The sequence below is a fragment of the Cinclus cinclus genome, chromosome 3, assembly GCF_963662255.1.
Source record: "Cinclus cinclus chromosome 3, bCinCin1.1, whole genome shotgun sequence".
Lineage (NCBI taxonomy): Eukaryota > Metazoa > Chordata > Aves > Passeriformes > Cinclidae > Cinclus > Cinclus cinclus.
This window is the reverse complement of record NC_085048.1, coordinates 5,685,399-5,708,331: the sequence shown is the minus strand read 5'-3', so window position 1 is coordinate 5,708,331 and position 22,933 is coordinate 5,685,399. Positions and strand designations below refer to the sequence as shown.

General features: G+C 42.1%; 1 protein-coding gene across 2 annotated transcripts in view; it reads left to right on the top strand.

The window, feature by feature from the left end:
* RCAN2 (regulator of calcineurin 2) overlaps positions 1-18,368 on the top strand; it is a 70,602-nt gene extending 52,234 nt beyond the window's left edge. For both annotated transcript variants that reach the window (XM_062488413.1, XM_062488414.1), the window contains exons 2-4: positions 7,712-7,885; positions 10,530-10,701; positions 18,202-18,368. In XM_062488413.1, the coding sequence (XP_062344397.1) occupies positions 7,712-7,885; positions 10,530-10,701; positions 18,202-18,368 (513 nt within the window). The remainder of the gene's footprint in view (positions 1-7,711; positions 7,886-10,529; positions 10,702-18,201) is intronic.
* The last annotated feature ends 4,565 nt before the right edge of the window (positions 18,369-22,933 follow it).

Below are 22,933 nucleotides of genomic sequence, written 5' to 3'. Positions count from 1 at the left end.
GAAAACCAAGCGTAGAACAACAAATTGAATGGACTGGGGTAGCAAACTGTGTTGGTTTGTTCATGTACTGAGAGAATTGTTCAGTTTTGTAAGATGCTAATTACTGCCATGTTTAATGTAAATAAACCCAAGCTCCTTCCAGCCCTATCTCAATGCTCTAATGTAACTTAAAGAAGAGATGAGCAAGGCTTTGCACTGAGTTCCAAGGTGGGGAACAAACTTGTACACAGTACAGTAACCAGGAGGTCATTGCAGAGTACTTTGTGATTCTGATTACCTGACAAAATAGCCACTGTTCCCTGGTTTTCCCCCTTTCACAATGTCTCACATGTAGAAACGTCCTTCTTAAATGTACCCTGGTGAATGACAGGTGGAAAGACACATTTTTCCATTGCTGTTGCCAGCTGTGGTATTGTATGAGGGATTCCCTTTGGTAACAGAAGAAACTTTCTGCAAACCAACATTCAGACAGTAACATTCAGTGTGAATATTTTATTCAAATAACACCCTCTCCTACTTGAAGGGAGGGAATAGGAAGATCCCACACTCTCAGCTACAACTACCTACAGTGAAAGGTGAAATAAAAAGCTACAACCTGGAGACCTTTTCCTTAAGGGGATCTCTCAATGGTAAATTTGTATTTTATTCTCTTGCCATTACTTGAAAGAAACTGGATGAGCCCATTGGAATTCTCTATTTATCATCACTGATTTAAAATATTTTTCTCTATTTACAGCACTCCTGGAATTTTAACTAAGAATCAATAGTGATTTTTCATATGCACTACCAGGATTTCCCAATGAGTTTCATCTTTTTAGAAGTAGAGAATTTGATCATTGAAGAAGCTGTTGCTTACACTGGCTTCTTGTGGGAGTTCTTGCTTTAAGGAATTTTCACATGTGAGTTGTATCAAGCTGCTTGCTTGTTTTGTGTGGCTCATTAAATAATTGTTAAAAGCACTTCGGGTGAACCCAGTTCTTTTAAATTTTCATTAGACAGATCAGAATCCCTTTTTTGCCCCTCTAGTCTTTTCTCTCCTTTTGTCTTCGAGAACCACAGAAATGCATAGTGCTCTTCTATAAGCTTTCCTTCTTACCTTTTTCATCAAAGTTATTAGGCTTTTTTCTATTTCTGTGCCAGTGGCATTTTGATATGTTACAGGTCTAGTGCTAAATAACTTCATCAATTGAAGACTAAATATTTTAACAGGTAGTCTTTGTTTGATATCAACACTGTTGGTTATTTTAATTCTGCTAATCTCTTTCCCTTCACATTATTTATTGATTTCCTTACACACACGGAGCAGGAAACACCTCATGCTTTGGGTTCGGTTTCCCAAGGCAAGATCCCAGAATCGCAGAACAGTTGGACCTGGAAGGGACTTTCTCATTCCTGCCATGGGCAGGGACACCTTCCACTGCATTAGGTTCTTCAGGTCCCTGTCCAGCCTGGCCTTGAACACTTCCAGGGATGGTTATCATCTACCTTTATTTCCTGTGACAGGTTCACAGCTTCTCTGATCATCCTTGCAGTCTTCTGTTGCTCTTCCATCTTTCCTTCATCTTCCTTAATTCTGGATGAGAATAGCCACACACAATATCCAGGCTAGGTCATTGTAATACCCTTCACATGGCACTGACATATCTCAATGCTGAAAACACTTCAGCTCATATTTTCTAGGCTTCTCTTTTATTTTTTTTGGTAAAAGTGTATAATCTTAATGACTCTTTTATCCCTCTAGAAGTAACTGGTGTCCCCATTCTCTTTGCTGTAAACAGGGAATTAGTCTCTTCTTAGATTGTTTTTGCTACAAGGCTCTTCAGTGCACAGCTTCCACAGTTTTGCCAGATTCTTTTTTCTTGTGCCTCATGAGAGCTTTGTAGGTTTGCAACCAGCATAGCTTGTCTGGAAACAAAATGCATTCAATTCTGAGATAGAAATTTATGTCTTACAGGGATATTTATATCCAGTACAGAACTAATTTCAGGAAAAGCTAATTTCATAATTGTGAATTATATCCCTTTCTCTATTGTGATTAGTTCCTTGGAGTATCTTTTACATGAATGAACAGGAAAAATTAAAATAAGAAAAATGCTTTCTTTATTTGCTTGCAAAACTCTAGGAAAAGCACTAGACTAAAGTTCTAAATCACAGCCTTCTCCTAAATCAAATGTGTAGCAAGGGTGATAATGAGTGTAAACACACTGAATAATAAAATGTAATTTGGGTTCTGAGTTCTGGGGCTCTAATCCAGAGCTTGCTGATGTCTGTGGAAAGGCTTCCATTGATTTGAATTAGGCCTTGGCTTTTGTCCTGAATGAACACAATACCAGTGGAGCTATTCATGAAAGAAATGTTTAGAAATAAATCACAGGAACTTGCTGTGTCAGAACCCAATTCACTTGCTAATTATGGCTGTCATGTTTTACAATGCTCATTGTGTCGATACTTTGTCATAGTCCCTCACACGAACTAACCAAATTCAATCTTAAAAAAATAATTTGCTGCCACTGCTGTAATTGGAATGCTGTTTCTGGATCATTACTCTGATGTTTGAAACCTTCTTTAACTTCTAGACTAAATCTGTTTATGCCAACGGTTTCCACTTGTTTTATGCCAACGTAGTCTTCTAGATTTACTCCATACAGTGTGATTTGTCCTTGCTCTGAACAGCATTGGTAAATTACTGATGACTGTCCCATCTCCTCTCAGGCTTTGCTTTGTTCTGCTAAATAAGCCAAGTATTTTCGTTTCTTATTTATTAAGTTGTTAATTCATAGAATTCTGGAATGGTTAAAGATGGAAAAGACCTTTAAGATCATTGAATTCAACCATTAACCCAGCACTGCTGTGATGATCACTAATCCATGTCCCCAAGTGCCACATGCACTTGCCTTTTGAGTACTCCCAGGGATGGTGGCTCCACCAATTGCCTGAGCAGTCTGTTCCAATGCCTGTCAACCCTTTCAGTGGAGAAATTCTTCCTAATGCCAGCCTAAACCTCCCCTGGCTCAGCTTGAGGCCATGTCCTCTTATCCTGTCACTTGCTCCCTGGGAGCAGACCCCTACCTGGCTGCCCCCTCCTGTCAGGGAGTTGTGCAGAGGGAGAATATTTCTCCTGAGCCTCCTTTCCTCTAGCTGAGACCCCCCCCACCCCAGCTCCCTCAGCTGCTTCTCATCAGACTTGTGCTCCAGACCCTTCCCCAGCTCTGTTGTCTTCTAGACTCATTCCAGCACCTCCCTATAACCTTTAGCTGGATCTGTTCCCATTAATCTACTTAGGATACAGGCAACAAACCCTGCATTTTTAATGGGCTGCTATAGGGCTCTGTACAGTGCTGTTAATACTCTCCTTGCTTTATTGGAAGTACTTCTCCAAATATACCCAGCATCTTGTTTACCTCCCTATGGCTGCATTTCACTGAGCACTGTTATCATGTGATTTGCAGGGTCTTGGTCCCAGATGAGCTCCCATTTAGTGCTAGAAATAGTTTTTATTCTAGGAGGGCATAGGTGTGCCCTTGTCCTCTGAGGCTTTGAGCTCCTGTCTGTCACTCCAGTGTTTATTTTTTCCTTGCATGATGCTCTGTTTGTTCTCAGCATTGGCTCTCCTAAATGATAACCATCAAGCTCGAGTAATCATCAGCTTTAGTTAGTATGGTCGTACTTTGTGCTAATTTCATTAATTTAGAAAACAAACAAAAAAAGAACTTTGGAAACTGCTAGAGAGACTGAGTGATGGGAGCTGACAGAAGGTAACAGGAAAGAACTGGGGAAAGGTGCCCAGTGTTGGGCAAAGGAATAATGACATGAAGAGAGGGCACAGGTTCCAGGAGGAAGAAGTGAGAACTGGTGAAGTGAACCTTGCTCACATTTTTCAGAGCATTAATTGGGCCTCATTGAGACATATTTGGGATGGATGAAGACATTCCCAAATCCCAGAAATAAATGTGTAACTCATTACTTTCTACATTTTGACTTTTTAAGAATAGCAACCCTGCTGCTCAACTTTGGTTGTTTCCATTTTTTCCCACAAGTTTGCAAAGTGCTCTGAAAGTTCAAAGACTTACTTTCTAAAAGCATTTTAAAAGTACCACATCCTAAAAGCACTTTAAAAGTCCCAAATTGAGAGGCTTATGAGTCTTGAATAATTTATCCACAAAACTTGAAAGGGAAAGAATTTGCTTAGGTCTTTAAAATGTATATGATAAATTTTCTTATAGATTGGAATGACTCTGAAAGACTTTTATCCAGATAAGTGCATTCAGCAGATATTAGAAGTCACAGGCAATAGCAATTAAGGCATAAGGCGTTTCCTGGGAATTTATATCAAGCTGGGAGGAGTGGGGATGGCTCAAATGCAGCTGAGGGCCATTAACTTCACTTGATGATTAATGACCTCTGCTGAGGTCATTATTATTATCAGCTGAAAATGTAGAAAAATCCAGATGTATGAATCTTTTTAATGGGAGTTGCAGTTTCAGTCAGTGCAGGGGAAGAGTTTCCAATTGTGGATAGAGTGCCCTGTAATAATATCAAATAGAGGGCTTGATTTCCCTCCTCCCCACAGCATTTTCAGGAGCGTTAATCAAGGCTGAGTCTCTAAAGCTGTGCCAGTATCAAATTGAAAAGCAAGCAGAATAAAGTTCATAGTGCTTTAAAGTTCTTCCAGTGTGGCAACAGCATCCAGGACATAATCAGCTTTTTTTACAGTTCTCCATCTATCCCTTTCAGTGCCTAATCAGAGTGAGTCTCTGTAGTCCAGGAATGTGCCCAGCTCATTCTTTGTGCTTACTGTTCTTGGACCCACATTTGGAATCGTATCCTCCCTAATGTTGTGTTAGGTCCCTCACCAAGATCTGGACTCTGGGTTGTGTTACAGAGAGGGCAAGCAGACAGCCCTGACTGCTGCATCCAGACAGGCAGCATCTCTTTATTAATAAATAGTCAGTTGGAATAGATACTTCCCAGTGTCCAGACAAGTCCATGCATGGTTCCTTCCACTCTTGGTGGAACATTTTTTTCAATATGATGAATGATTTCATTGTTGACTCATAGAGAAACTGAGAGCTGCTACTGGGAAATGTTCACTTTGCTGCTAATTCTTTGCTTTATGATACTTCTGTTATAATATCTTGATCATCCTATCTTGATCATTTATATATATATTTATATATATACACCTTTATACCTCTCACAGAATCATAGAGTAGTTCAGGTTGAAGATCTTTAGGATTAAACAGTTAACCCAGCACTGCCAAGTCCCCCACTAAAATGTATTTAAGTTTGTTTACTTAATTTTAAAAATGTACAGAAGAGGTCTGAAGTAGGTAATAAAGACAACATGAAGACATAAGCTTTAATTAGTCACTTTATTTTTTATTTGGACTGTGTTTCTGAATGCTGTGTGAGTCCTACTTAGACAGACATTGAGCCCCTGTCCCTTTCTCTCCCTTCCCCCAGCCCTTTTTCCCTGGCCACTATGAAGGTTGTAGCATCAAAATTCCAGTCAGGACAAGACTGAGATGACTGCTGCTTTTGGCTGACCTTTTTACAAATGCCACTGAATGTAGGCTTCTGCTCAGGAAAATGTAATTTTTTTCAAAAATATAAGCAAAGCAGATAAAAAGCATAACTGAGGTGTGAAATGTAACAATTTGAATACTGGGTGGTAAGATTAGACCTGCTTGTACAAACCTGTGCTCTTCACACTGTTTTGGGGATTTCTGCATGCCTTTATCACCCTCTGCCAAACCACAGAGCTCTCGCCTCCCTTTTCTCTTTTCTTTTTGCATTCCTCCAAAGTATCTCCTGCGGTGAGAGGAAGAGGTGAGTGAGGTCAGGCAGAATGAAATGAAAATCATGAAAGCTTAATAGACCATAGGGAGGTTCCTTTGAAAGGGTGCCAGCAATGGAATATCAGTCTGGGGAGGAAGACCACAAAGTTGGCAGTGAATGAAAGGAGATTGGGCACATGTGTTGTGGTGTCACAGCCCTGGCGGTGGGACTGGGCTGTTTCCCTATTAACTCCATAACAATGTCTCACTGTGACAGAAGCTACTGCCATGGTGCTGTTAGTGCTCCCTGATGCAGCTGCACTTGCTTCAGGATGCATTTTTCTGAGAAGTTCTGAATTCTTTGTTTTGCTTGTAAGCTCAATAGATGAGAACTGGAGTATTGATGTTATTACATAAACTGCATTTTCTTTATCTTCTCTAGTGTCTACCAGTTGTCCACTGTAAGGGAAAAGAAGTTGTTTTCCTAGATGAGAAGCAACAAAGCTGTATTTTAAAACATGTAAAAATGTGAGGGCTTGCAGAGATAGCAAAGAAAACAGAATCCTGAAATGGTTTGAATTGAAAAGAACCTTAAAATTCATCTCATTCCAATTCCCCTCCATGGGCAGGGACACCATTCACTAGATTGGGTTGTTCAAAGCCCCATCCAACTTTGCTTGAACATTTCCAGGGATGGGGCATCCACATTAGGTTATTGTCAATGTACATTAGGTTATTATACAATACTGTATTGTATAAGGTTAATATTAGTATGTTATAAGGTAATTATACAAACCCCTAACATAACAGCCCTCAGTGTATATGAAATGGTGTGGCAAATCATCTTACCGGTGGTTTTTTGTTTGTTTTTTGTTTGTTTTTTTTCCAGAATAAAGCACTCCTAAAAGCAGGGGCTTTGGTCTGGCTGATTCTCAACCTTAAAAAATTTCAGCTCTTGATTGCAGTAGTTAAAATGCTCAGATTTGATGTTGACTCACTGGATGGCAGTCTGAAATCTGAGTAAACATGAAGGCTGGACTAAATAATAACTGCCCCCTTTCAGTCTTGGCATTTTATGAATCAATGCTTGCGTGAATGAAAAGATCTGTGCAAGTGTCAGAATTTATTTAAGGACTTTGGGATTATTTGATGGTGTGGAACTAGTCCTTTGTGTGCTCACAGCTTGCAGAGAAATCATGGAGTCCAAACCTCCAAGGCTGCCAAAGTGCCTTGAATTTCTGTTCTCTAAGTCCATGCATGTGGTAAACTTTAGACCTTCCCTTTACAATGTTAAAATATCTCTGTTTTTGTCATGAGCTTTGAGTGTTTCTACAGCTGAACATTTTGAAGCCTGAAGTTTGTCTTTGGGACAGATCACTGTTTTCAGTTTTCCAATTTGTTTCCAGATGCTGCAGGACCTCTCAAAGAACAAGTGTGTATTCTCTTAAGTATTTGAACGACAAAACATCCAGAAAAACATTTCATGCAATACAAAATGACCCTGCAGTGCTGCTGTGGATGTACCCCTCAGCTGCAGCCTTTGTCTGCTGACTCCTCTGTAATTCAGCACAATAGCTGCTTCTGTGCAGATGAGCCCACTGTTGTCTGGTGTTTTCAGTCATGTGCCCTTTCAGCTTCATTTTATGTCACTGTCAAAGGTTTGCTCAGCTTTTATGAGAAGTTCAATAGCTTCTGGGTTCTCAGTTTGAAGATTTCTTGCCTTAAATCTTTTGCAGAGTTCAGCACTACCAGACCTCTGCTTTCCTTAATTTTTTTTCACAGAGCCTTTATTTGTCTATGGGCACCTGTCCCCAAAGGCCACAGGTTGAAACCTCGTACTTAAACAGTTGTCAAATTTCAGATTGTTGTTTGACTCAGACCGATATGACAGACCACAAAGTTAATCTTCAGGATTATTTCTTTTTCCTTTGCAGGAGAAATTTGAAGGTTTGTTCCGTGCCTATGATGACTGCGTGACATTCCAGCTGTTCAAAAGCTTCAGGCGTGTGCGGATAAATTTTAGCAGTCCCAAATCAGCTGCTCGAGCCAGAATAGAGCTGCATGAAACACAGTTCAGAGGGAAGAAGTTAAAGTTGTATTTTGCACAGGTAATGAAATCTGGAATCTACTTCTGTGTTACTGCACAATATTTCTATAAAAGCTATGCACTAATACTGAATAGAAGTAATAAAGGTTTCTCCCATGCCCAATCTCTCTGATAGAAAATTACTTAAACCTCCTTGTGCTGACTGAGTTGTTTCTGCCTTGAGGGTCTACAGTAAATTTAAAGACCACTTAGGACTAAAGTAGCTCATCCAACACACAGAGTTATGTATCTTAGAGGTGATTTACAGCACTGCATGCTGTCTGTGGGTAACTCTCTTAACTAACCATAAGAAAGTGCTAATGTAAAGAAACCAAGTGAATAAAAAAGGTGGGACCGGATTACGTATTTGGCTGCAACCCTGAGCTGCAATCAGGCTTCCTTCTGCCTTTTTGGCTTTTCCTTACTGAATACATGAATTACAAATACTGAATTCTCTAAAATGAATTTATTGAGTCCAAGTCAAAGGAAGAAGGTAGGGGAAGAAAACCACTCACAGTAGGTGATTATATCTATCTATTGGAACTGTCAGGTGGCCAACAGAGAGAGAGTGTAGATCTCCTGCAGCAGCCTGGGCCCCAGCCAGAATAGAGAAAATTGGGGGAGGTTGAGAACCAAACCACCACCTCCTCTGAATGCAGTTTAAAAAACTGATGTGGTTACTGTGGCTTGTGAGATACCCACTAGTGTGTATAAGCATTGTAGATGTGCTTTGAGCTGCCAGGTTGGCCTTTCAGAGGTCTGAGGATAAGGGCTGGCTCACTTGAAGGTATCAGGCAAGCACTAATATTAAATTATGAGCTTCTTCATCCTGGTCAGAATAGGAGCTGTTTTGAGCCTAGGCAGGAGCAGAACCACAGGAAGATGGGAAGCTATAGCTATGAAAAAAACAGTGTGCTTAACAAGTTAGATGAGCTCAGAAGATCTTAGAGCTGGATTTAGGTGTTAAGAATCTGCCTCATCCCATTTTCTATGCCCTAAACCTGCTCTATCTCCTAAATCTGGCTCTGACTTTTTTCTGAAAGGTTTCAAAATGTGAAGTTAAGCAGATCTGAGAATGGTTTCTTTCTAACTGTACATTCAAGAGGCTAATTGAAAACTTGTGATAACAAGAAAAAGAAAAATTTGCACAATAGTGATTAGTCTCCCTATCTAAGCTGGTCTCCTGCAGAACCATTCTGGTACCTGCACTACGCTCTTTAGTACACATAGTCTTACAAGAGCTTATTAGCTGTGTTCAGGGAATGAAGATGTGGAAGCAGCAGTGTCTGGAGCAGTGTCTGGCCTCAGCCAGGCTGAATAACCACTTCCAGACCTACAAGTTCTGGGGAACATGGAGTTGAGAGATTCAGACTGGCTCTTTGCAAACCCCATTCTGGTACAGCAGGGTGCCATCCCAGGACCCTGGCATGTTTGCTGTCATGGAAATAGAGTTTATTGCTTCTGTGCTCGAGCCGGTTGCAACCTTGGTCATGGTATGGCTTGACTACAGTTCATTTATGTCAAGGCTTCTTCTACATACTAGAAAAGAGCAGGAATTAAAGTAGATAATTTAAGATGGAAATAAAACAAGGACGCTTGGTTGCAAATGACTAAGGAGCATCATAGATTCCTTTTTCACTTCAACTAAAGAAATAAAAGCTATATAAAGCTTTCTGAAGTTACTTACAAGGTCTTGGTTCAGGAGTTACTTGTGCAATGTCACTTTTTATTTAGGCATTTGGACCAGATCACAACAAGTACCTTTACAGCCTCAAAAATCTCTGAACTAGCAGCTGTGGCTACCAAAGCTTTGCATTTATCCTTAGAAAAAGTACACAAGAGCCACAGACATTGTAGCTTTGCTGATGTCACAGCCCCACACTGTGCATTTACTGCAGAGGCACCATCTGTAAGGCTGAGATGAAATTCATCTCCAGGCCTTCTCTTCTGAGACTGACGCTGAAGCCCTGCCTGGGTGGCATTTGGGATGAGAAGGGTGTGATTTGAGCAGTCATTCCATTTAGCCATCCTGTGGGGATGAGAAGCTGGACACAGGCTGGCAATGTGCCCTGGCACCCCAAATATCCTGGGCTGCATCACCCACAGGGTGATGGGGACATGACTCTGATCCAGTGAGATCCCACCTGGGGTCCTGTGTCCAGCCCGGTGGTCCCAGCCTCAGGAAAGGCATGGACCTGTTGGATTGAGGCCAGAGGAGGCCACAGAGGTTCTCAGAGGGATGAAGCCCCTCCGCTGTGGAGACAGGCTGGGAACTGGGGGTGATCAGCTGAAGAAAAGGCTCCAGGCAAACCTCACTGTGGCTTTTCACTACTTCAAGGGGGCTTACAAGAAAGATGGGAATGGACCTTTTAGTAGGGCCTGTTGCAATAGGATGAGGAGAAAATAGTTTTAAACTAAAAGGAGGTTGTGTTAGGCTGGATGTAAGAAGAAATCTTTTACAGTAAGAGTGGTGGAACACTGGCACGGGTTGCCCAGAGGAGTTGTAGATGCCCCTATCCCTGGAAGTATTCAAGGCCAGGCTGGATGGGGGCTCTGAGCATGGCAGGAGGGTTGGAGGAGAGAGATGACCTTTAAAGGTCTCTTCCAACCCAAACTGTTCTGTGATTCTCTCCTGTATTAAACAGTGTCTTTGTTATGCTTTAAAGATTCAGACCTCTGAGACAGATGGAGACAAGCTTCATTTGGCACCACCACAGCCTGCAAAACAGTTTCTCATCTCGCCTCCAGCCTCCCCACCTGTAGGGTGGCAACCAATAGATGATGCAACACCTGTCATCAACTACGACCTCCTTTATGCAGTTTCCAAGCTTGGACCAGGTAAGCTTGTGGTCCTTGGGTGAAAACATGTCAGAAAAAGCAGACAAGAAATACCAGTGTAGATTATAACTGTAGAGGGAGTTGGCATAAAGCTGGAAGTTGCTTTAAAATTTGGATTTCAGTTGATGGATGTCACCTGGTTCTTTCCTTCAGAATGAATTTTGCCATGTGTAAGCACAGAATTGTGTGTGAGAGTTGATCAAAGCTTTGCTTACACCATTTATTGTGCTGGGGTTTGTGCCTAGATGAGGCAGCTGATGGTTTAGATGAGGACTGGACAAATGTTTGGCTATGGATGTGAGGAGTTTTTGCTGTACACGACATCTGCTCAGTACTGCATTCCAAGGTGCAGATTTCTCACTTGAAACAGTGCACCTCCACTGGAGTGGAGAATCTCTCATGTTATTTGTTGAGAGAGAACTACTGTTTCCCAGTCCCAGTGGGATTGCTCTGTTAGGAATGCTCATTTCCTGCTGAAAACTATGCAGGAGGAGTGAGGTAAGTTGTAGTCTCTGTTAGCACAGGATAAATGTCAATGGATAATGCATCCAGGCTTTCTTCTGTCTTCCCATCTTCAGCTAATGCCAGGAATTGAAGCTAGCTGGGATTGTCAAGCAATGCTTTCCCTTGGAAAATGCTCCTCTGATGAAACCAAAACTTTACATGGGAGGGGGTTACTTTTGATTTAATTAAGTCATCTTTACAAATAGTTTTTTTTCAAAGTTGTTAAAGCATCCTGTTTTAGAACTTAAAAAATGAGAAAGGTTCCAGTTTCAGGTCTAAGCAGTATCATTTGCAAATTAATCTAATTTACATTCATAAGCCACCAGGAAAAAATAGCCTATTAAATTATCTTCATACCAAAATAAAACATTTCAGATCCAATCTAATAACAATTGTGGGGGTGAGCTCATGAAAATTTAGCAGTTTATTTTTGAAATTCTTGTGGGATGAGAGAATTGTTTTCTCCCCAGCTGTACTGGGAATGCTGCTTGCTCGCTCTGAGAGCAGCTTCCAATTGCAGACATCTTATCATTGGAGCTTTTGTGCAACTGCACCAAAGGAACTCGGGGCTGGAGTGCATGGGGTGTAGGAAGATGTTTCATGATTCACAACGTTTGCAGGATTATCTATCTTTTTCACACGGAATCTCTCACAAGAGGAAAATATATATCAGGAGATTCCTATGATTTGTTCCCCTTCAGCAGGAAAGCCCATAGAAAAAGGCAGTCAGATGGAAGACTTCATACAGTATTGCATATTATTATTTCCAGGAGTAATACTTTGCTTCTAAAATGCTGAATAAAAGAAAACCCAAAACCCTCCTTTTTTTTTTTTTTTTTTCCTTTGATGCAGCAGTGTTATAAATGGAAACATGTAAACGAATTCCTGAGCTAGCTGGGTAATAAATCAATTCCTGTGCTGGAGCAGTGGAATGTGAAATATCACTCATTGTCCCACACTCTGGGACAGCTTTGTGTGAAGGTCAAATTCACCCAGATTTAAGGAGCCTGCAGGGAGCAATACGAAAAGCCATTGTGTGCTCTCTTCTTTCTATTTTTAGCACTTGTTAGAGGAATCAATTTTAGTTAACTGCAGCGGCGGGTTTAAAATAGTGTTGCTGTTCTCAGTTGTGCATTTACTATGTTTAGAATTTCATTGAAAAACAAATCCCACTAACACTCATTCCTCAGTATTGCAGCAGTAAAAAACACTGCTGGACATCAAGCAGCATTGGTAGCCTCAGAGAAGAGATTTTTTTCATTCAAAAACAATTTAAAAATGTAACTACAGCTTATCAGCTGTTGAAAAATACTCACTTGGCACAGTTGTTTACAGAGTTGAGAATGTTAGAATCTGACTTCCACGTCTTTAACTTGAGAGGAATCTTTGGTGTTTTAAATGCAATGGTTTGGTAAAATAAACATCTGAGAACCAGGAAGACTCATTAGCACTTCTAAATAGTGAAGAGCATCTTTGTATGCCCTCAGCATAAGGTGAGTTTTATTGTCCTACTTCACTGGGAATGCAAGATGGGCCACTTGGACACAGACCGTGCTCCTTTTCCATTCCCTGAGTCCAGGTCATCTCCTGTCATGGTGCAGTGCCATAATCATCATAGCCACAAAATTAGAGACCGAAACTGTCCCTGGGTGCAAAACGTTGGAGATTTGGTGCGGAGTAAAAGGAATATGCTGGAAGTGAGTTAACAGATTTGGTATGTGCAAGCAGTTTTGGGACAGGTGTTTTAGCTGCAGCAGTGACAGGCTGGCATCTTGGGGATCTAATGGAACAGATTTCTTTCTGTGCTCAAAAGGAAACTGGTTTTGGTCCCTTCACATGAAATCGGTGAGGGTGCATTTACTCCTTAGGGAAGATTATGGCATATTTAATTAAGTTCCTGGATGATTGATGTATATTCTCACTTTCTGGCAGATGTAGAAATTAGGCTTTTAAATGAGGCATGAACAGAGTGCTGTAGATCAGTCAGAGCCAGGAACCGTGTCTGTGCCTGGTGCTGACCACGAGCCTACAATATTTTCAATATATTGCAAATAAAGGAGTGTAGTTGTTAATCAGTTTGATGGAAAACACCTCTACTGTCAAGACAACTTCCGGTAGTTTGATATGCTGATGAAGATGTGAAGACATCAGGGCCTGGACTAGAAATGGCTTGGTAGGCTGCAAGCATTCCTGTAGGAAAAAGCTAGCTCCAGATTAGGCCATGTGAGGATACAACATGGACCTGACAGGCAAACAACCAACCACCCCACCTTGCAAATGTATTTTATATGAGAAACATTTGCAAGGTGGAGGGAGAGGGAGTCTCCAGGTCCAGACTATCTACAGAAGAGCTGCTCCTCTCAAAGGACAGGCTGCTGTTTGCCATTTATTAGTGCAGTGATTTGCAAACTATCCTCTTGGCACTAGAATACACCCTTTCTTTCTGGAAAGCAGTCCCTCCTTCTCCCTATCCACTCCCCAGTCTGCCTATATGTGCCATCCTTCCCCCACTGCCTCCTTCTTCACAACAACTGCCCTCTACCCCCTCATTCCTAACTCTGCACTCCAGAGTGCCTTTCTCCAGGATCCCAGGTGCCGCCCTGAGTTCCCCTTGCCAGCCTCAATGCCTGCTGCCCGCACTGTGTCTGCCCAGAAAAATTGCTTTTTTTCCTTGGGTTTGATTCACAGATCACAGCTGCATTGATGGGATCTGCACTGTACAGTAACACCCAGCACAGGGCAGGGTGCTGAGCACTTGGCTTGCTCCATGCACTCGCTAGTGCAGTTTTGCACTCTGGCAGTGGCTACTTGCCTCCCCAGCTTTTGGGCATTGTTGGAAAATCAGTGCCAGGCAGCCACAGAGCAACCACAGAGACAGCTCTACACCAGTTGCACTCCTCTCCATGTTACACAGTCCCTTATCAGCATTCCAACGGGCTTTGCACCTCAGGGTATGCTCCAGGTCTTGTACAATACTTTTTTCACATTATGAAAGCACCATTCTGAAGTGTCACACATGGTGGCTCTTGAGTCCACAGTGGTGGCTCTTAGGACACAGATGAGATCTGGCAGCTGCCTTGGCTACTTGGTCTGGGCTTCATTTTGTCTCTGAGCAATTCAGAAGTAGTTGTTCCTGCCATGCTCTAGCTGGGCTTCTTGAGGAGGATGCAGAGCACCTGCCCCTGCTCTGCCCTGGGTTTGGCTCACCCTTCCCTTGGGAAGGGGGCAGCAGGTGAGAGCAGGACCCTGCCCAGGAAATGCTGTACACAGGGATTTCAAACCATCTCACAAGGCAGATTTTCTGTGCCCAAGTGTTTTCAGACTCTCATATTTGTCATCACTGATTCAAAGGAAATCCTAAGTACTACATATGACTCCCAGGGACAGTTAAAAGGGGATGGAGGGGCAAATAAATGGTGATAGATAAAACTTTGCATCTATGTCCTTCCTCTCCCTGCTGTTGTGTGGCTGCTTTTGCCCTTCCTTTCTCTTACCAGGGGCAGGGTAAGCAGAGCTGCTGGATGGTGAAAATTTTTCATCTGGTTGGGAGAGGAGGGTGCCCAGCTCCTGCAATGTCAGTAATGGGCTTCCAGAGAGCTGCTCCTCCAGTTTGCTATGGCAGATTCCAGATCTGTGCTGCAGAGGTGTTTTATAGAGGTATTTTTTGGGATAGGCTGTAGCTCTTCTGTCACAAACATGCACACATACAAAGGACCTCTTATTATTTGCATCCTGTTAAGTGGAAGGTATTTTTATGATACTAATGCTACATTTACATGGAATGGGCAGCTCTGAACTCATTAACCTTTGCTCATGAGTCTGAATTAGGGATGAGGTAACTACACGTTATCATTAGCATTTGTTCATTATTCTTCATGTATATGAACATGGTCTTTGCTGGACCAAAGGGCCCTGTTAGACAGGAGCTGCAGCATCAACAAAAGGTCACAGTACTGACTCACAAAGGGATAGAAAATCCTATACAATTATTTTTAATTCTGAAATATCATAAGTTGTTTCTGTGCTCATCTTTCTTGCGTCACCCAAGGTTGTGGGTGTACTCCTGGGTCAAGTGGTCACAAAAGATAGGGCCCAGTGACATAAAAGCAGCTGTGATCATTGTTAACGGAGACAACTTCAGATTCTTACTGTTTTTCTTTTGCAAAGCAAATGTTTGGAGAGGAACATCACTGCTGTTTTAAGGGGCTTATCAGAAAGGTTTTTGGACAAATCTCTGTAGTGGACATGCCACAGCTGAATTCATCCCTGAGGGGCAGAGTATATTTGATAAATATGATGATGATTTTCTGAGTAAATTTATGTGAGTTGTCAGTGTTAGCTTGTATGAAGGTTTAAATTTATTATTACAGGATAGAGATAGACCAAAGACAGCTGGAGGAGAAAGACCCTGTCCTCAAGGATCCTTTGGCTTAGCTAGCCTGTAAGAATTCTCCAGGCAAGCAGGAGAAGGAGGAGCATGGGTAAGTGTAGGGCCTGAGAACACAGAGGTGGACATGTCAGAGACAGCTGAGTGAGGTCACTGGACAAATGCTTGGGTGGCATTACAGAAATTGGTTAGTCTTACCTATGTTAACTCAACTTGCTACTCATAGCTTGGGACAAACTAGGTCTTGTAAACAGAACTCCAGTGACTCAACCATTACTTCAGTAGCTGAACTGCTGCAGACTTAGCTCATTATTATTATTTTTTTTTAATGCTGGAAGTGTTGTTTAAGAGAAAACAAAAAAAAAAAAAAAAAAAAAAAAAGAAAAACAGCACAAGGGCGGGCTAATATGGCTGCAGCTATTGGATTTTTATTTTGTGCTTATCACCTTAGTGTTTTCCACAAACAGCTACTATGTTTGGAACAAGATAAAGCTGTACAAAAGTCCCAGAGTTATTGTTGTCCTGTTCTTAACTCAGCCATGAAAAGGTTTTGTCCTGTTTGAGTACAGAACAGAGTCTGCAGCTCATTTATGCTCAGAAATAACTGTATGCCTTAAAAACCTAATTTAGGAGCACATCACATTTTGGTTTGCAAAGTGACATTAATTGCTGCTACAGTTACTCGAGCTAGAGGCATCTGAATATTTTTCCTCGCGTCTGTACTTTTTCCCACTGTTCTTTTTCAGCGGAAAGAGTCCTTCTGGGAGGAATTTGAGCAGTAAAAGAACGTGGCATTTGAGCTGGGATTGTTACCTTTCAAGAGGGCGGTGAATGTGATTTCCTCGGCGGTGCAGGTGGAGCAGGACCGGCCGGCGCTTCGAGTGCCGGCACTGCGGAGCTGCCCGCGGTGACAGTGACCAAATGCAGCCCTCGGTGCTGCCTGGCGGCATTGACGTCAGCCCAGAGCTGAGAAATTAGCTGAGGCCCGCAGGGAAAATGAGCAAAGAAAAACCATATAATTCCTCAATGCAGCACAACCAAGCTATTTCTCTTTTTATATTTTAGCCTATCAGCAAGACCTGTAATGCTTTGCTCGATTTGGATTCAGAGGAAAGGTTGCCAAAATTAGAGCACTTAAATGTCAACATTAATGGTATCACAGCAGTAAAATATTTCTCACAGCAAGATGCATGGCTTACAGCTTTTATTCACTAGTTGCCTCCTTGTTTTTAGGCAAAAATACAGTGTGTCCTCTAGTCTCAAGCCACGCAGGCTTGTTCGGACCAGGAATTTGTGAGCACAAACTGCATGTGAGCACAGTCCCAGAGCTGCAGGTGCTAATGCAGGGCCAAACCTACAACCCCTCCCTCACATGAATTACTCTGCCACAAAGTGGCTAACAAATGAAATTCCAAGTGAGTACCACAAGCAAGCCACGAGTGCTTTGAGGCAGGGACTGCCATTTGCTCCCCTGGTACAACACGTGGCATGTCGGGTTCTGCCACTGCTGCAGCATTTAGGAGCCACTGCACCACAAACAGAGGCCAGCTGGGTATGCTGGGGCCTCACCTTCCTCATCTCAGAAGATTTTGCAGGCAATGTTTTTTTCTTAAAAGTCTTAAATTAATTCATTGCAATTTAATAACCAATACCTACTTGTGTCCCATGTACAATCCAGAATACATGTAGTGCCAGCAGGCTGAATTCAGGACTGAAAGTCCTTTATCTGATCCTTTGTTTGCTTGTGGACTTTTGCAGGTAACCACTCAAGCCCATATGGGGTATTCACTTAAGAGTTGGACTAGATGATCCTCGTGGGTCCCTTCCAATTCAAAGTATTTTCTGGGGGAAAAAAAACCAAACATGTTCATCTTCCTCAGAGGAGTACTGTGTTGAGACTTAAATAAGGAATGTAGATAGTTAGAAAATATAATGTACTGTTTAGGTGTTCAGCTTGTTCTATATATCTGTTTATTTATAGCATTTATATACTGCTCTGTAATCTCATCTGTAGAGACAAAATTTGTTACAGCCCCAGCTAAAGAGCTTTGAAACTCAAAATCCGTTTGGAGCAGAGATACGGGGTTTTTTTATTTCTGGAGAAATTAGATTAAGTGTTGAAATATGTCTGAGGGCAACAGTTGGGCTTTAAATGGGACTGAAGGAAAGCCACAGCAAAACCAAAGATCAGCCCAAACCCAGCAGGTGTGAAATGACTTCAAAGGAAAGGTTGGATAGGTTGGGTTCCAATTAATCTTTTTAACCATGAACTTCTGTGTTCTTTCTCCTTCCTCTGCCTACTTTGGGAGTTTATTTCAGTGCTATTGGCTACACATATTGGTGCCAAAACCCATTATAGACATGAGGATGTGTGTATTTTATGATCCTTACAGAGCTGTGATCAAACTGCCTCCTGGGGCAGGATCCCCAGGATGTGTTGTGACAGCTGACACAGTCCAGCTGTGCTGGTGCTCACCTGTATTTAGGAGCAGCACACACTCAGCTCCCTACCCAGGTGTGGAGTATTCTGCACTCCACCAGGAGTGCCACGGGCTGTGTTGCTACTCAGATTGGCATCTTTTGACATGATTTTTTTTCTCTGCTTCCAGGAGAGAAATACGAGCTACATGCAGGAACAGAGTCCACTCCCAGTGTGGTAGTGCACGTTTGTGACAGCGACATGGAAGATGATGAGGACCCAAAGAATTCTCCAAAGCCAAAAATCATTCAAACTCGACGCCCCGGTGTGCCGCCGCCGCCGCCTGTATCTAACTGAGCCTCTCCGGCAGAAGCAGCACTTCTCTCTCCTCCAGCACAGCTCTTGATTTCTGTTTGCTTTGTTTTGTTGAAAGGCAGCCCTTGCCTTCTGAGCACCGGGACATTAAGGTCATTGAAACCCCTTCGAAGTAATCAAGCCTTTGTAACAAAAGGGCTAGGAAAAAAGTCTTTGTACTTGTAACCATATCACACACCAAGTAATAGATCTAGCTGGAAAGGACAAAACAAGGCTGAGGAAACAAGGGAGTGTTCCAGTCTGAGGATCTTTTTCACAGCTATAATTTGCATGCTGAAACACCACTACCAGAGAGATGTTCGGGTGGGAATTAGGCCAGTGTCAGGCTTGATACTCGAAGTCCCAGGATTGCTACTGCCCTTCATGAAGCAGCCTGCTCCTCTGCCCTCCTCCCTTCCCAACAGACCTTAGTACTTTCCTTTTTCCCTTTTTTAAGGGGGGTAGGTGTGTTGTTTTTGCTCTACTAGCAGTTTGGTGGCCTTTGCAGCCCCTGGAATTTTCTGTAAGGAATACTGTCTTTGCAACATTTTCAGAAACAACAGAAAACAACCCTCTTCCAGCAACAGCTGTAGAGAATGGTGGTCTGAAGTGGTGGCAGGGATGTGAGATGGAGTTCTCTGGGCTGAGGGGAGAGGCAGCAGCTTCTGGGGGGTCTGGTCAGTCCTCTCTGGGGAGAAGGGAGCCAGAATATCAATAGGGATTGTCAGTTTTATCTTCTATCAAGGGATGAGTGGTGCTTCTCTTTTGGTCTGAGGAAGAGGAGCTGACTGACTGCTCATGTAAAATGGGATTCCTTGCTCCCTGTCATAGTTGTATGTTCCAGTAACATTACAGGCTGAATGCTTTCCTGGTGGTGTGGTAGATAGCCCTGGAATTGTCAGTAATTACTTGCACATCTCTAATATTCAGCCCTTTTCCCTTCCCACATCCTATGCTTCAAAACCCTTTTTGAGCTGTATGCAGTTTGGGTTTGTGGAGGTGAGCAGAGGTTAGTTGAAATTATTTTGTTTTGTTTTGTTTTCTCTTTTTTTAGGCCAAAGAAAACAGGACCATAATTACACACTTGAAATTAGACTGCATGCAACTGAATCCCCTTTTTTCACCCCATCCTGCATGTTTCTTTCACTTGCAGTATATACTGGGTTGCAAAAAACTGTTCTGTGTTTGCATCATGGCTGACAGCAGACAGATCCAGGATTCCCTGTCTGGCAGACCTTCCATGATGATTTATTTTTTTAATGCATACTTGTCATTTTGAGAACATATTTTTTAGACATTTGAGCTCAGATTTTGCATATATTTAAGCATGCGCTTAATTTATGCACATGAGTAGTTCCACTGAAATTAATACTGCAGAAACTGAGCGTATGTGTAAGGTATGGTGGGATTTTTAAGCTAATTAGCTGCAGCTGTACTCCCCAAAGTGACTATAAAATGGCACAGTGAGCTTCCATGGTTTAAAATCCTTTACAGCTTAAAATAAGTAAATACATCTTGAAAGCTTATTCTAGGATCTGAGAAGTCAGCTTAGGTTCTGTAATCAAGATTTTTGTCATAAAGCCTAATGATCTGGTTTCTGAGGGAGGGTTCCATCACACCCTTAATTAGCAGCGATGCTACAAGACTTCAGCAGAGTCAAGTCCCTCTCGCAGGGGTCTTGGCTCAGCAGCACTTCCAGGACAAAGGTGTGTTGCTCTGTCAGTGAGGACAGGAGATGGCATTCCCAAAGTGCATGGTGAGTACATCTGGGAATGAGGACATGTCATTCTCAAAGAGTTCAGCCTCTGACCACCACAGCCCCCTGGGTATTCCTGATGAGATGTAGTTCTTTACTCAGCGCATTTCTCTAATGTGATAATTGTTACTGCATTATGGGCATTGTGTGTTACACTGATAGAATACTGCTCATTAAATACAGCAGAGACTGTACAGAAAATAGGGCTTTAGTATCTTCATTATATCTGTGTGAAGTTTCCTTAAAGTGACTCCTTAGAGGTGGCACTTCAATTATTTTTCCTGTGATACATTTAAAATTGGTTTTAGGAAACAAACTGTCACTCACAGGCCTAGGAATGTATCCAGTTGAAAACACCTTCTTAGGCCTCAAACTATATCCACCACTGGTTTTGAGAACATCCCAGCGCTGATGTCCGTGGGGTTTAGTTTAGCCCAGTATAAACAAGGACAGTAATACTTAAACATGTAAATGATCAGATATCATTGTGAATGGATTTTTTTACAGGGAAGACTGTAGGAGGCCGAATCTTGTCCTTGTATCCGTGTCCTCAAACTTTGGAGAGACGTGGTTCTGAGCTAAGTACTTTGGCCTCAAATGATGTAAAACCACACTGCAAATTAAAGCACTGGACCTTAAATGTTCTTTCCTCCAAGTGCATTTTCAAACAGATTTAAAATGAGGCCCCATTCATTGACTATTCTGTGCTTTGTAAAGCTGTGTGGTACTACCCAGGAGGCAGCAGGACACAGCTCATTGCTTGAAGCACTGAAATAGAAATACAATTACAAACCTGGAAATTCAAAGCAGCCTCTATGGTCAAAGCTTATGTATCACCTGTATGTGATAAAATAATGGTCATCATCTTTTTAAAAAAGAGTGTTTCATGTATTATGAAATAATGTCCCTATAATCAAAGTATCGGCATTTGTGACTCTTGAGAGAAGCTAGTGTTTTACTAAAGGCTGGCTCCTACCTGACATGGAAAGAAAACTTCCTTCAAAAAAAGCTGACTGTCTGAAAGGGGAATTGTCCTATTCAGTAAATCACAGGCAGAACCCCTACTCATTTGAGTGTGAATTTGTTTTTCTGGAGCTTTTCTGAGGTCAGCCGCTCTGACTTGCACTTCTCACAGGGTGTCGGGGCTTCTCTCCTGCTGGAGCCCTGGAAGAATGGAGCCTCAGTGTTACACTGTGGCTCCTGAGGCACAGTGGCACACAGCCCATATCCTTTCAATTTCCTCCCCAAAGCAGGAGCTGGAGGGAGCGGCTGGAGGTGATGCTTTGGGGGCTCTGATAGGTGGACATGACTCCTGCTGCTCTTTGGAATAGAAAAGAAGGAAGTCGGGGGAGTACAGCTGCTGTTTCTGTTCCCTGCTGCCTGCTTGTCCTTTCTGACCTCTTCAGAAATGAAACTGACATTTTAATGACTTCCTCACTACAATTTAAAGCGTGAAAACATTTCCAGTGCATGGAGAAAGAGTATTTTGGAATCTGCTCTTTTGGAACAAAACAACAAGTAATTTCTGTGGCCTTGATTTTTGTAATTAAGACAAGGTGTGCAAATTGCCCCTTCCTAACATACACAAACACACTCCAGTAAACTTCGATTTCAGCCAAGAAAATATGGCAAGAGCATCCCTTCCTCAAACATAGCAAGACCACAGCCATAGTTACTGTAAAGTGTTTTAGGTTATAAAAATTCTCCATGTGCATAAATTTTGTAGCACTAATTTGATCCTAAATTGAGTGAGTGGGGTGGGTTGGTTTTATTTTGGTCCCCCCCCAACCCCCCGTTCAACAACACTGTAAAAGCTTTCAGCTTTTACAAAAACACAGATTGTTGTTTGTATTGAGGAATGGACTGAACTCCTGGCAGGATGCGATTCCAGTGGTTTGTCTGAGCACTGTCACAGATGCCATGACCATTTCCACTGTATTGTACATAACTTTTGAAATATTCTATTTAGTCATATTTTATAGGAGTATTAAAAAGCTACTGGCTAATTAATCACTTTTACAGTTGTATAATTCAGAGCTTAGTTTAAATTAATAAATATGGCAAACAGTATTTTTGTGTTCTGCTTGCACTGGCATTTGGAAAAGCAACATTTAAAGAGTTAAACTATGTCAATAAACTGAGTAGCGTGGTGTATACCCCTGGTAGAACTGAAAATGCTTAAATGTGTGACATAGGCCAAACTCTGTTTCAGTAGCAATTAAGGGGAGAGCAGCCTTCTTGTTGGCAGGATATGCCGTGTTCCATTTTAAGCTGCTGCAGTTTCACAGTCATGTGAGCTTGCTCTGGTTTGCTGTGGATTTGGCTCGGTGTGCACAAAAAAAGCTGCAGTGCAGTCTCTGGTGAGCAAAAGCTTGGCACGTCCCAGACCCCTGATCTGGTTCTCTCTGTGCTTCTATAATCCTGGGTGATGCTGTGGCCATGAGTGCTTGGACAAGGAGCATGTCATCCAGCTGCCAGCCAGGCTGGGGAAAGAGTTCTGTTAAGATTTGTTATTATAAAAATTGAAATGAATTGTTGTCTCTTGCATCAGTTTGTGCTGGGTCTTGTAAAGGACTGGAAACTGGGAGATGAGTTTGCTGATAACTGTCCTGTGAAATTCTGATATTGAATTGCTCAAATCTGGATTTGAAAAAATGATTTGTTTTTCTGTGTGCCTGGCATAAAAAACTTCCTTTGTCAAAGGATGGTGGTTCGTGATTCTGAAAATTAGATCTACTTAAGAAGTCTCACTGGAGAAGTAAACTTTGAGCTCTTTAATTCCTTTGGAAAGGACAGGCCTTAACCTCTGTGT